We start from the raw sequence: 14,159 nt of genomic DNA on the forward strand, positions 1-14,159 counted from the left end.
AACCCTTACCTCAACCCTCATAGGTGCCATTACTGTTACCTTCTTGCAGATGAGCAAGTAAGGCTTGGCGAAATGAGATAACTTATCCAAGCTAACACAGCTTCAGAGTATCACAGCTAGAATATGACATACTGCCTTTTAAAAGAAAAATAAAACTAAACTCCAGACTTATTTGGATTTCACCAGTTTCTCCATGCAGGTACTCTTTCTGTTCCGGGATCCAATCCAGGGGACCACATTATATGCAGGTGTCTCATCTCTCCAGTCTTTCCTTGTTTTGACAACGTCAATTGCCTTGAGGGTATGGGCCAGAATTCCACAGAATTTCCCCAATTTGGACTTGTCTGATGTTTTTCTCATGATTAAGACTGGGGTTACAGGTTTTTGGAAAGAATAGCACAGAGGTAAGTGCTTTGGTCCTCACATAATGTCAGGAGCACATGACATTCACATGACATCACTGATGACTTAACTTTCATCACTTAGTACTTTACTGTCTCCAATGATCTGATGCAGGTTTGCATCTCTTCCAATGAGTAATAGTTCTTTGAGAGATTTCAGCCTCTTGGTAACATACACAGTGCCTGGAACATGTTGGTTCCTTGATACACTTGAGAGGAAGGAAAGGAAGGATGAAGAGAAGCTTCTACAGCAGCCCAGCAGAGTGCCCCCAGAGACTGGAAAACACGAATGTTCCTAGGGGTGGCATCAATTGATGGTGTGAATTCTCAGGTAGTAGGGAGACTGACTAGAGAGGAGCAGGCTCATCTGGGATGGCAATGCCAAGAGGAAGACGGTGGTAATGAGTCACTCATTCAACATATATTTACTCTGTGCATTTTCCCTCTAGAGAGTCCAATCCTCGAATTTTAGGGATGACATGATATCAGGAAACCTGAGATTAATTATCCAAGGTTGTATAGTGAATCCCTGGAAGAGCCAGGATTCAGGTCAGTAGTGAGGAAGAAGATGGGTGTGCAGGTCAGGATAATCATGAGCGAGTACTTGAGTCAAAATAAGCACAGAATATACCCAGGGCAGTTGTGACATCAGTTGGATGGGACAGAGATTGCAAACTGAAGAAAGCAGTGGTGACAAATTTGGAATATGAAGTGCGGGCCGATTACAAGGGTTTTTATGAATAAGCAGATGAAAAGAAGCAGGCAGACTGGGAAGAGAAAGTAACATGACAGGTTATGGCAATAAACCAGATACAGCAATCAAATAAAGATTAACAATGGCTTCTAATGCTGAGACCTTCAGCCACCATGAGTCCTGTATGTAAGGAAGATATAATACCTTTCAAGTGATTCTCATGTTTAACTTTTTCTGAGGAGGTGCCCAGCTTAAGGAGTCAGAAGGAAAGCTGCGGATGTGGGAAAGGACCAGGAGAAGAGGGAGATGTGCCTACTTCATATGCTCTCCTGGGAGTGGATAGTATTCTGCTGTATGGAAGGAGTAAGGCACCAGATTCAGACGTCTGTGAATTCCCTACTGCCAGTGGAAGATGCTTCAATTCTTACAGGTCAGTAGTAGGGTATCTGTTTACTGCTTCCCTACCACAGTGATAAATTAATCACTACCCTAGATCCTTCACTTTCATTGAGACAGTAAAGAAAAATTTTTTACTGATTTCCTCTTTCTCCCTTTGAAAGAGCATGCTTTTAGGTATAAAAGTGATAGAAGATAGCAGAAGGGAAACAATCCATAGATTTAACCACAGAAAAAATGAAAATTTCTTTAAAAATTATTTAAAAAATTAGAAAAACCTTGGACAAATTACATTAATATTCTAAAGAAAACGGTATACGTTAAATATATACACTGTACATAGGTTTATATATATATATCCTATATATAAAGTGTTCATACACATTGACTTAAAAACTTGATTAATGGGAAAAGATATTAACAAATTTACAAAAGAGGAGATATAAATGTTTAACAGATGTATGAAATAAGTGTTTAATAATTATAAGTGTTTAGGAAATTAGCACATAAAATATTAAATCTTTTAGAAGTAAAAGAAACACACATTTTAAAATTAGAAATTAGTGTTCTTCTATTGAAATAGTTAAACACAGAACATTGTGCCTGATTATTCCACTTTTATAAATAAGGAAGTAATCCGAAAATTCAGGCAAAGGTTTATTTTTTAAAGAGATGCCTGTTAGGTTTTATTTTTACATAATAATCAGAAGCTGGAAAAAATATGTTCTTCAACACCCGAAGAACAGCAAGAAAATGGTGACACAGCAATACACCAGGATATTACACTGCCTTTAAAACTAATGTTTGAAAAGAGTTATTAATGAAATGTAAAATGCTCATGATATACTACTAAATGATAAAAAGCAAGATAGAAAACTGTACACAGAACATAATGATATAAAATATCCATGAGATACAAATATCCACAAATGAGGTTGAAAGATTATTACTTTGTCTTTTTTAACTTTCTGCATTTGCTACATTTCGTATAGCAAATGCATGTTTTTAATAGCAATTTTATTGAAATAAAAATCACACACCACATAATTCATCTATTTAAAGTGTACAATTCAATAGTTTTTAGTATATTCACAGAGTTGTACAACTGCATGTATTGTTTTTATAACTGGAAAAAACAAAATAGATCTGTGGTTTACAGATGTTCTCTAAAAAAACACTGTTTTTCTCTATGTAAACAGATAGGGTCTGTATTTAATTACCATGAGGAGTCACTTTCAAAGATGCCAACCAAAATGTGCTCCAAGTAGCTCAATCAAAATAAATGACAGGTAGTATATTTCCCTTTTTTAAGGCTAGTTACTCTAATATGTTTTTAAGTGCAGTTCAAATAAAAATGAGACATCTGATCACAGTATTTACCTTTACAGTGCTTGTGGTCTGGAGTTGGGGTATAGCCCTTGTGGCATGAACACATGTAGGATCCTTCGAGGTTGGAGCAAGTACCATTTGTGCAGATATCTGGTTCCAGGCATTCATCCACATCTTAAAGAATGGGGTATAATGGAAAAGGGAAAAAAAAGACAAAGAGGAAAAAAAGAAATAAAACATAAATAAAGTTGAATTTGGTTAGAAACAAATAGTGGCTCTTCTAAAGAGGGGCAGATCCTTTTTCTTTTTTTTTGGCCGCACCATGTGGCTTCTGGGAGTTTTAGCTCCCCAACCAGGGATTGAACCCAGGCCCTCAGCAGTGACAGTGTGGAGTCCTAACCACTGGACCACCAGAGAATTCCCAAGAGGGGCAGGTTCTTTAAGATAAGCTTTCAAATTAGCCCTTAAGAGGAAGAGAAGCTCTGGTATGAGGTATGTGTATGATGGTTCCATGGCTTAATTTACTTTCTGCAAAGCAACTCAAAAAAGGAACCAAACATGCTCTACAAATAAACTCAATGGAAGGCTTGTTTTAGAGGGGAGGGAGGAAGAGAGGATAGATGTAGAGCAACATCCCCTGCAAGATAAAATATTCCAAAGAACCACAGATGTGTGGAGGTCTAGTTAGGGAACTGATGAACTTCAGTAGAATGTGAGCGTTCATCGAAACAAAAGATATGACTCATGACCCAGAAAAACCATGGGAAAGTTTTAACAGAAAGGTGAAAAAAAATCTGGCAAAACATTCTAAGATGGCATTGAATCGGTGATTAAAGAAAAAAACACAATCTAGGGGACAGACATAAGCCTACTGGGTAGTTTGAAGGTGGGGTATAGGCTGAAGAGGCAGATACAATAATAATAGCTAATCTTTTTTTCTTTAACATCTTTATTGGAGTGTAATTCCTTTACAGTGGTGTGTTAGTTTCCGCTTTCTAACAAAGTGAATCAGCTATACATATACATATATCCCCATATCTCTTCCCTCTTGCAGCTCCCTCCCTCCCACCCTCCCTATCCCCCTCCCCCCAAGGTGGTCACAAAGCACGGATCTGATCTCCCTGTGCTATGCGGCTGCTTCCCACTAGCTATCAATTTTGCATTTTTTTTTTTAGATTCCATATATATGTGTTAGCATACGGTATCTGTTTTTCTCTTTCTGACTTACTTCACTCTGTATGACAGACTCTAGGTCCATCCACCTCACTAAAAATAACTCAATTTCATTTCTTTTTATTTACAAGCAGCTCATGCAGTTCAATATCAAAAAAACAAACAACCCAATCCAAAAATGGGCAGAAGACCTAAATAGACATTTCTCCAAAGAAGATATACAGACTGCCAACAAACACATGAAAGGATGCTCAACATCACTAATCATTAGAGAAATGCAAATCAAAACTACAATGAGGTATCACCTCACACCAGTCAGAATGGCCATCATCAAAAAATCTACAAACAATAAATGCTGGAGAGGGTGTGGAGAAAAGGGAATCCTCTTGCACTGTTGGTGGGAATGTAAACTGATACAGCCACTGTGGAGGTTCCTTAAGAAACTAAAAATAGAACTACCATACAACCCAGCAATCCCGCTACTGGGCATATACACTGAGAAAACCATAATTCAAAGAGTCATGTACCACAATGTCCATTGCAGCTCTATTTACAATAGCCAGGACATGGAAGCATCCTAAGTGTCCATTGACAGATGAATGGATAAAGAAGATGTGGCACATAGAAACAATGGAATAATAACTAATCCTTATCAGGCACTTACTGTATGAAGGCACTGAAGGCTTTACACATATTCTCTCATTTAATGCTAACAAAATCCATATGGGCTAACCTTTCACAGAGGATGGAACTGAGATTTAAAGAAGTTCAAAGCTTGTCCAAGGCCACATGGTTAGAAATTGATGGCTCAGATTTGAACTCAGTCAGCCTAACTCCAAAGACCATCTTTTAAACTGTAAGGTTCTGTCATAGGCAAAGTTAAGTCTAGAGATAGAAACAGTTAAACAGAAAAAGCATGATTTTGTTTTTATGATTTGCTAACACAGCATTTATATCAATAATCATTATCTAAGTGTTCACTGATTTCATTCAACAAACTTTCATTAAGCTCCTACTGGAATATTGTTAATTCAAAAAGAAAAATTTGAGTTCTGTGCCCCATTTGAATGCCCCTGGGTAAGTCCACTATATATTGCAGAAAGAAGGTATATAATGTAGCATAAATAACCAAAAATTTAAAGATAAAAAACTTCAACCACAAAGTGCAAAAAATATACACAGCATCACAATTTATACTTAATTTTACAGTGGGCTACAACTTAATCAATATATTTTATACATAAGGCAGACAAACAATAAAAAGGAAAAGGCTCGATTGTATCCATTTCATTTCACAATGCTCGCCACAAAAGCAATATAGCTTTCCACCTCAGTATTAACAGAGAATCACGAGCACATTAACAGAGACCTAGTTTTAAGTCAGCAATCATTCATTTGCACTGCATTTCATTAAAACTGTACTCTATCTTCTTCTTTCTTACAATGGAATTCAGAAGTAGAGTATTACCAAAATAAGGCACTGGGGATCTTGTGTGTGTGCACTTGTGTGTATGCCATATGCATACTGAAAACAGCCAAGTAATTGACACTGCCTAGGCGTTCTGCCTTGCTTTCACAACATCACTAATTATAGTAGAGTGACCCCATTCCATTACAAACAAAAATAACATTTTCAGACTGACTCATTATCCCTCCTTTCTTTGGTTGTGGGAGTCCACTTTTGTAAACATTGAAAGCAAACTACTTCAAAGAAGCCAAACACTGGAGCCAAAATAAATAATGGGACAGAATGAACATAGACGCTGGGCATGGAAATTCCAACAGCAATGCAAAAATGTCGTGTCTAGGATCTGGTTTGGTTTCGAAAATGTTAACAAGTTGAAAAATGTATAAATTGCTCTTTTTAATTTTTCATGCACCAGAGAGTGTGATTTATAAGACTGCAGAATATAACAGTAAAATTAATTTCTAAGACCATATTTTCTCTTAAAGTAAATTAACAGGCATTGCAGATTACCATTCAGGAGATACTTATAAAACTTCTATTTTACCAGGCTACTACCATGATTAACGATGAAGCAGAATGCTTTGAAATATCTAGGAGACCCTGATGTGTTTATTCTTTACTTACTACAGTCATAATTGCATGGAACCAGAATCCTGTAGATAGAACAGTTTGAATTGAATAAGTACATGAGCTTAGTGGCACTTATGCTCTGAAGGAGATAATGATAAATAGTAAAATATCACTAAAAATGTACAAACCTCCAGCTGTAAAATAAACATCATGGTGATGTAATGTACAGCATGGTGACCATAGTTAGTAACATTGTATTGCGTACTTGAAAGTTGCCAAGAGAATACAGTTGGCCCTTGAAGAACATGGGTTTGAACTGTATGCATCCACTTACACATGGAGTTTTTTCAACAGTAAATACTACAGTACTACATGATCCGTGGTTGGGAGAAACTGTGGACGCAGAGGGCCAACTATAAGTTATATGTAGATCTTCAGCTGCACAGAGGGTTGGTGCCCCTAACGCCCTCATTGTTAGAGGGTCAACTGTGGATCTTAGAAGTCTTCATCACAAGAAAAAAAAATTTTGTAACCATGTATGGTGATGGATGTTAACTAGACTTATTATGGTGATCATGTTGCAATGTATACAAATACTGAATCATTTTGTACACCTGAAATATAATGCTATCTCACAATTATATCTCAATTAAAAAAAAAAGAATCTCTATACAGAAGGAAGGTGTCTAGAGTGGAGTCTCACTTGGTGGATGTAAAGGGAATGAAATAAACTCAGTGTTGTATCTTTAGCCAGACCTCTCTCCTTAACTGCTCATCGCCACAGCTATGATCTTAGAAATTAATTTTACTGTTATATTCTGTTAGTTTACTGGGACATCTCTACTTGATGTCCCACAGGCACCTCTTGAGTCCTCAGGGCCCAAACTGATCCTTTTCCTGCCTTCTCTTTATGCTGTCTCTCATGTCAATATAGGCTACCACGACCCACTCAGATGCCCAAGTCAGAAACTTGGGAGTCATCCCTTCTAGATTCCTTACTCTCCCTCTTTCCCCACATTCAATTTACTACCAAGTCATGTAAATTCTACTTACCAAATCTCTCTCAGATACACCGAACTTTACTTCATTCCCACCACTACCATTCTCTCTCACTTGGGTTACTGGCATAATCTTTTGTTCCTCTATTTAAAGTTTTACCCTGTCAAATCCATTATCCAAATTGCAGCCACAGCAATATTTCTAAAATACAAATCTGACCAATGATGTTATTCCTCTACTTTAAAAACTTTCAATCGTTTCCAGGGTTTTTCAATTCAGTCAAGGATACAGTACAAACTTGTGGGGCCCTGAATGGTACTGACAGAAAGTCAGGCCCCCATAATCCCTACTTCTAACCCTTGGGAGGACCAATGTCATGGGAAACAAGGTGGTCTCTACCCACCCTACTATCTACCACCCAACACCCACAGCCCCTTACCCCTGCAGCAGAGGGAGATGGTTATGTCTCTGTTTTCTGTATTGGAGCTCAAAACTCATTCTAGGATTACAGTCTTACAGAAGAGTTGTATCACCCAAATTCTTACACGCATAATACATAATGAGTTCAAAAGGGAAACTGTCCATAGAAAAATGGGTCACAAATTCAAGAAAAACAATTCACCAATGGGCTTTGGGGACATAATTTGGCATGTGCCATTCATGAATTAATTAAACCTCCCACAGTAAGGAAGATGCCAGGAGTTTACTAGGTCAGCAATTTGTGGATGACTGTGAACGAGTTTATGAATCCACCTCACAGTACTATCACGCAATCCAAATGAATCCTTCTCATCCACAATACCTTGAATGACTCTCACAAATGCCTGGTGAAAACTGGATACGCCACACCTATAGGATTTCCTGATTCCTCCTCTAAAAACCCTGTCATAAGAGGCAGTCAGAGGCATAATTTGTCCTTAACGAACCTGGCTGATTTTTATGATCATCACATCCTTTAAAAAATGTTTCACCTCATCATTGGAATCTTGCAGTCTACAGTTCTTTTTCAAGATCAACATGAAGTTCAGTGGTCATTAGTTCCCGAACTCCACCTTCTTTCCTCTTTGGGGGGAAATGAGGACATTAATCTCTCTCCAGGTCCTGGGCAACTTTCCATTCTCCACAATTTCACAAAGATGATTCCCAGCTGGCCAGCAATCCCACCTGCAAATTCTCTCATTGCCTCGAGAGGTAATTCATCTGGGTCAGGAACCCTTTTGAAATTTCCCTTCCTAATATCCTGGGAACACACCAGACTGCCCGAAGCCCCTCTGTGGTGGGCAAGCCCTCTAAAGTTCTAAGGGTGCTCAGTGGCCACCTTCCCACAGGTCAGCCCGTGGCTGTACTGATCCCTTCCACTTCACCCACCTTGGGGTTGGTCAGAATAGGGTCCAGAGCAAGAGTTTACCTGCATTACTTCCTTTACTATCAAGGAGATGAATCTGTCAACACAGTGAACCAATCATTTTTCTGAAGCCATTCAACCTCATGTAATTCATTAGTGACCAAGAGACTTCAGTGAGTGAGCACCATTTGATATGGGAAGAAAACATCTTATTCTATCACTATGCTACATGAAAATACAGGATTAGTGCCCACACAAACATTACTTCAATTATCCCTCAACTATTCACACATAGTCTTTACATTGGGGTGGCCAAAAAGTTCATTCAGATTTTTCTGTAACATCTTATGGAAAAACCCAAATGAACTTTTTGGCCAACCAAATACTAAAGATGATGGGAGAACGTATTTGACAGAAAAGCAAGCATGGCGGAGAGACCTTCAAGATGGCGGAGTTGTAAGATGTGGAGATCACCTTTCTCCCACAAATACATCAGAAATACAACTACATGTGGAACAACTACTACAGAACCCCACTGAACGCAGGCAGAAGACCTCAGACTTCCCAAAAGGCAAGAAGCTCTCCACGTACCTGGGCAGGGAAAAAGAAAAAAGAAAAAACAGAGACAAAAGAATAGGGACAGGACCTGCACCTCTGGGAGGGAGCTGTAAAGGAGGAAAAGTTTCCACACACTAGGGAGCCCCTTCACTGGAGGAGACAGGGGATAGCCTGGGGGGAAGCTTCGGAGCCACAGAGGAGAGCGCAGCAACAGGGGTGCAGAGGGCAAAGCGGAGAGATTCCCGCACAGAGGATCGGTGCTGACCAGCACTCACCAGCCCGAGAGCCTTGTCTGCTCACCAGCTGGGACGGGTGAGGTCTGGGAGCTGAGGTCAGATCCCAGGGAGAGGACTGGGGTTGGCTGTATGAACACAGACTGAAGGGGGCTAGTGTGCCACAGCTAGCTGGGAGGGAGTCCGGTAAACAGTCTGGAACTACCTAAGAGGCGAGAGACCATTGTTCGGGGGTGTGCGAGGAGAGGGGATTAAGAGCACCGGCTAAATGAGCTTCAGAGACGGGTGTGAGCCGTGGCTATCAGCGCGCACACCAGAGATGGGCATGAAACGCTAAGGCTGTTGATGCAGTCACCAAGAAGCCTGTGAGCAAGCACAGGTCACTATCCACACCTCCCCTCCCGGAAGCCTGTGCAGCCCGCCACTGCCAGGGTCCCGTGATCCAGGGACAACTTCCCCGGGAGAACACAGGGCACACCTCAGGCTGTTGCGATGTCACACTGGCCTCTGCAGCCGCGGGCTCACCTCACATTCCGTACCCCTCCCTCGCCCCGGCCTGAGTGAGCCAGAGCCCCCGAATCAGCCACTCGTTTAACCCATCCTGTCTGAGCAAAGAACAGAAGCCCTCAGGCGACCTACACGCAAAGGCGGGGCCAAATCCAAAGCGGGACCCCGGGAGCTGTTCGAACAAAGAAGAGAAAGGGAAATCTCTCCCAGCAGCCTCAGGAGCAGCAGATTAAATCTCCACAATCAGCTTGATGTACCCTGCATCTCTGGAATACCTGAAGAGACAATAAATCATCCCAAAATTCAGGTGGTGGACTTTGGGGGCAACTACAGTTGGGGTTTGCTTTCTGCATCTAATTTGTTTCTGGTTTCATATTTATCTTAGTTTAGTATTTAGAGTTTATTATCATTGGTAGATTTGTTTATTAATTTGGTTGCTCTCTTCCTTTTTTTAATATGTGTATATATATATATATATATATATATATATATATATATATATATATTCCTTTTTCTCTTTTTGTGACTGTGTATATGTGTGCTTCTTGTGTGATTTTGTCTGTATAGCTTTGTTTTTACCATTTGTCCTAGGGTTCTGTCTGTCCGTTTTTGTGTTTCTTTGTTTTTTTAGAATAGTTTTTAGCTCTTGTTATCATTGGTGGATTTGTTTTTTGGTTTGGTTGCTCTCTCCTTTCTTTCCTTTTTCTTTTCTTTTATTACTTTTTCTTTTTTATTTTTTTAAAATAAATTTATTCATTTATTTTGGGTTTTTTTGGGTCTTAGTTGCTACATGCGGGCTTTTCTCTAGTGGCAGTGAGTGGGGGCTACTCTTCATTGTCATACATGGGCTTCTCACTGTGGTGTCTTCTCTTGTTGTGGAGCATGGTCTCTAGGCACACAGGCTTCAGTAGTTGTGGCTTGCGGGCTCTAGAGTGCAGGCTCAGTAGTTGTGGCATACAGGCCTAGTTGCTCCACACCATGTGGGATCTTCTCGGACCAGGCCACGAACCTGTGTCCCTTGCATTGGCAGGCGGATTCTCAACCACTGTCTCACCAGGGAAGCCTTATTACTTTTTAATTTTTAATATTTAAAAAAATTTATTTCATGGGGGCTTCCCTGGTGGCGCAGTGGTTGAGAGTCCGCCTGCCGATGCAGGGGACACGGGTTCGTGCCCCGGTCTGGGAAGATCCCACATGCCGCAGAGCGGCTAGGCCCGTGAGCCATGGCTGCTGAGCCTGCGCATCCGGAGCCTGTGCTCTGCAAGGGGAGAGGCCACAACAGTGAGAGGCCCGCCTACCGCAAAAAAAAAATAAAATAAAAAAAAAAAAAAAAAAAAAAAAAATTTATTTCAATAACTTTATTTTATTTTATTTTTTACTTCCTTTCTTTCTTTTTCTCTCCCTTTTGTTCTGAGCTGTGTGGCTGACAGAGTCTTGGTGCTCCAGCCAGGCGTCAGGCCTGTGCCTCTGAGGTGGGAGAGCTGAGGTCAGGACATCAGTCCAACAGAGACCTCCTGGCTCCACGTAATATCAAATGGTGAAAATCTCCCAGAGATCTCCATCTCAACACTAAGATGCTGCACCACTCAACGACCAGCAAGCTACAGTGCTGGACACCCTATGCCAAACAACTAGCAAGACAGGAACACAACCTCACCCATTAGCAGAGAGGCTGCCTAAAATCATAATAAGGTCACAGACACACCAAAATACACCACCAGATGCAGTCCTGCCCACAAGAAAGACAAGATCCAGCCTCATCCACCACAACACAGGAACCAGTCCCCTCCACCAGGAAGCTTACACTACCCACTGGGGGCAGACACTGAAAACAAGGGGAACTACGAACCTTCAGCCTGCGAAAAGGAGACGCCAAACACAGTAAGTTAAGCAAAATGAGAAGACAAAGAAACACACAGCACATGAAGGAGCAAGGTAAAAACCCACCACACCAAACAAATGAAGAGGAAATAGGCAGTCTACCTGAAAAAGAATTCAGAGTAATGAAAGTAAAGATGATCCAAAATCTTGGAAATAGAATGGAGAAAATACAAGAAACGTCTAACAAGGACCCAGAAGAACTAAAGGGCAAACAAACAATGATGAACAACACAAAAAAAAGACATTAAAAATTCTCTAGTAAGAATCAATAGCAGAATAACTGAGGCAGAAGAACGGATAAGTGAACTGCAAGATAAAACAGTGGAAATAACTACCACAGAGGAGAATAAAAAATGATGAAAAGAACCGAGAACAGTCTCAGAGACCTCTGGGACAACATTAAATGCACCAACATTCTAATTATAGGGATCCCAGAAGAAGAAGAGAAAAAGAAAGGGACTGAGAAAATATTTGAAGAGATTATAGTTGAAAACTTCCCTAATATGGGAAAGGAAATAGTCGATCAAGTCTAGGAAGTGCAGAGTCCCATACAGGAGAAAAGCAAGGAGAAACAGGCCAAGACACATATTAAACAAATTATCAAAAATTAAATACAAAGAAAAAATACTAAAAGCAGCAAGGGAAAAACAGCAAATAACATAAAAGGGAGCCCCCATAAGGTTAACAGCTGCTCTTTCAGCAGAAACTCTGCAAGCCAGAAGAGACTGGCAGGACATATTTAAAGTGATGAAGGAGAAAAACCTACAACCAAGATTACTCTACCCAGCAAGGATCTCATTCAGATTTGACAGAGAAATTAAAACCTTTACAGACAAGCAAAAGCTAGCAGAATTCAGCACCACCAAACCAGCTTTACAACAAATGCTAAAGGAACTTCTCTAGGCAGGAAACACAGAGGAGGAAAGACCTACAGTAATAAACCCAAAACAATTAAGAAAATGGTAATAGGAACATACATATCAATAATTACCTTAAATGTAAACGAGTTAAATGCTCCAACCAGAAGACACAGGAGCACCGCAATACATAAGGCAAATGCTAACAGCCATAAAAGGGGAAATCGACAGTAACAATCATAGTAGGGAAATCGACAGTAACAATCATAGTAGGGGACTTTAACACCCCACTTTCACCAATGGACAGATCATCCAAAATGAAAATAAATAAGGAAACACAAGCTTTAAATGATACATTAAACAAGATGGACTTAGTTGATATTTATAGGACATTCCATCCAAAAACAACAGAATACACATTCTTCTCAAGTGCTCATGGGACATTCTCCAGGATAGATCACATCGTGGGTCACAAATCAAGCCTTGGTAAATTTAAGAAAACTGAAATCGTACCAAGTATCTTTTTGAACAACAACGCTATGAGACTAGATATCAATTACAGGAAATATCTGTAAGAAATACAAACACATGGAGGCTAAACAATACACTACTAAATAACCAAGAGATCACTGAAGAAATCAAAGAGGAAATCAAAATATTCCTACAAACAAATGACAATGAAAACACAATGACCCCAAACCTATGGGATGCAGCAAAAGCAGTTCTAAGAGGGAAGTTTATAGCAATACAATCGTACCTCAGGAAACGAGAAACATCTCAATAAACAACCTAACTTTACACCTAAAGCAATCAGAGAAAGAAGAAGAAGAACAACAAAAACCCAAGTTAGTAGAAGGAAAGAAATCATAAAGATCAGATCAGAAATAAATGAAAAAGAAATGAAGGAAACATTAGCAAAGATCAATAAAACTAAAAGCTGGTTCTTTGAGAAGATAAACAAAATTGATAAACCATTAGCCAGCCAGACTCATCAAGAAAAAAAGGGAGAAGAGTCAAATCAATAGAATTAGAAATGAAAAAGGAGAAGTAACAACTGACACTGCAGAAATATAAAGGATCATGAGAGATTACTACAAGCAACTCTATGCCAATAAAATGGACAACCTGGAAGAAATGGACAAATTCTTAGAAATGCACAACCTGCCAAGACTGAATCAGGAAGAAATAGAAAATATGAACAAACCAATCACAAGCATTGAAATTGAAACTGTGATAAAAAATCTTCCAACAAATAAAAGCCCGGGACCAGATGGCCTCACAGGCGAATTCTATCAAACATTTAGAGAAGAGCTAACACCTATCTTCTCAAACTCTTCCAAAATATAGCAGAGGGAGGAACACTCCCAAACTCATTTTACGAGGCTACCAACACCCTGATACCAAAAGCAGACAAAGATGTGAAAAAGAAAGAAAACTACAGGCCAATATCACTGATGAACATGAATGCAAAAATCCTCAACAAAATACCAGCAAACAAAATCCAACAGCACATTAAAAGGATCATACACCATGATCAAGTGGGGTTTATCCCAGGAATACAAGGATTCTTCATTACATGCAAATCAATCAAATTGATACACCATATCAACAAACTGAAGAATAAAACCATATGATCATCTCAATAGGTGCAAAAAAAGCTTTTGACAAAATTCAACACCCATTTATGATAAAAACCTTTCAGAAAGTAGGCCTAGAGGGAACTTACCTCAACATAATAAAGGCCATAT

The 14,159-nt window shown here is 39.7% G+C and overlaps 1 protein-coding gene across 7 annotated transcripts in view; it reads right to left on the reverse strand.

Annotated features, from left to right (window-relative positions):
- The window catches only part of LTBP1 (latent transforming growth factor beta binding protein 1), a 424,505-nt gene that overhangs the window by 96,689 nt on the left and 313,657 nt on the right, over positions 1-14,159 (reverse strand). For all 7 annotated transcript variants that reach the window (XM_081253652.1, XM_081253651.1, XM_081253650.1 and 4 more), the window contains one exon: positions 2,872-2,994. In XM_081253652.1, coding sequence (XP_081109778.1) covers positions 2,872-2,994 — 123 coding nt within the window. The remainder of the gene's footprint in view (positions 1-2,871; positions 2,995-14,159) is intronic.

This window comes from Mesoplodon bidens (assembly GCF_964165515.1).
Source record: "Mesoplodon bidens genome assembly, chromosome: 14".
NCBI classification, from domain to species: domain Eukaryota; kingdom Metazoa; phylum Chordata; class Mammalia; order Artiodactyla; family Ziphiidae; genus Mesoplodon; species Mesoplodon bidens.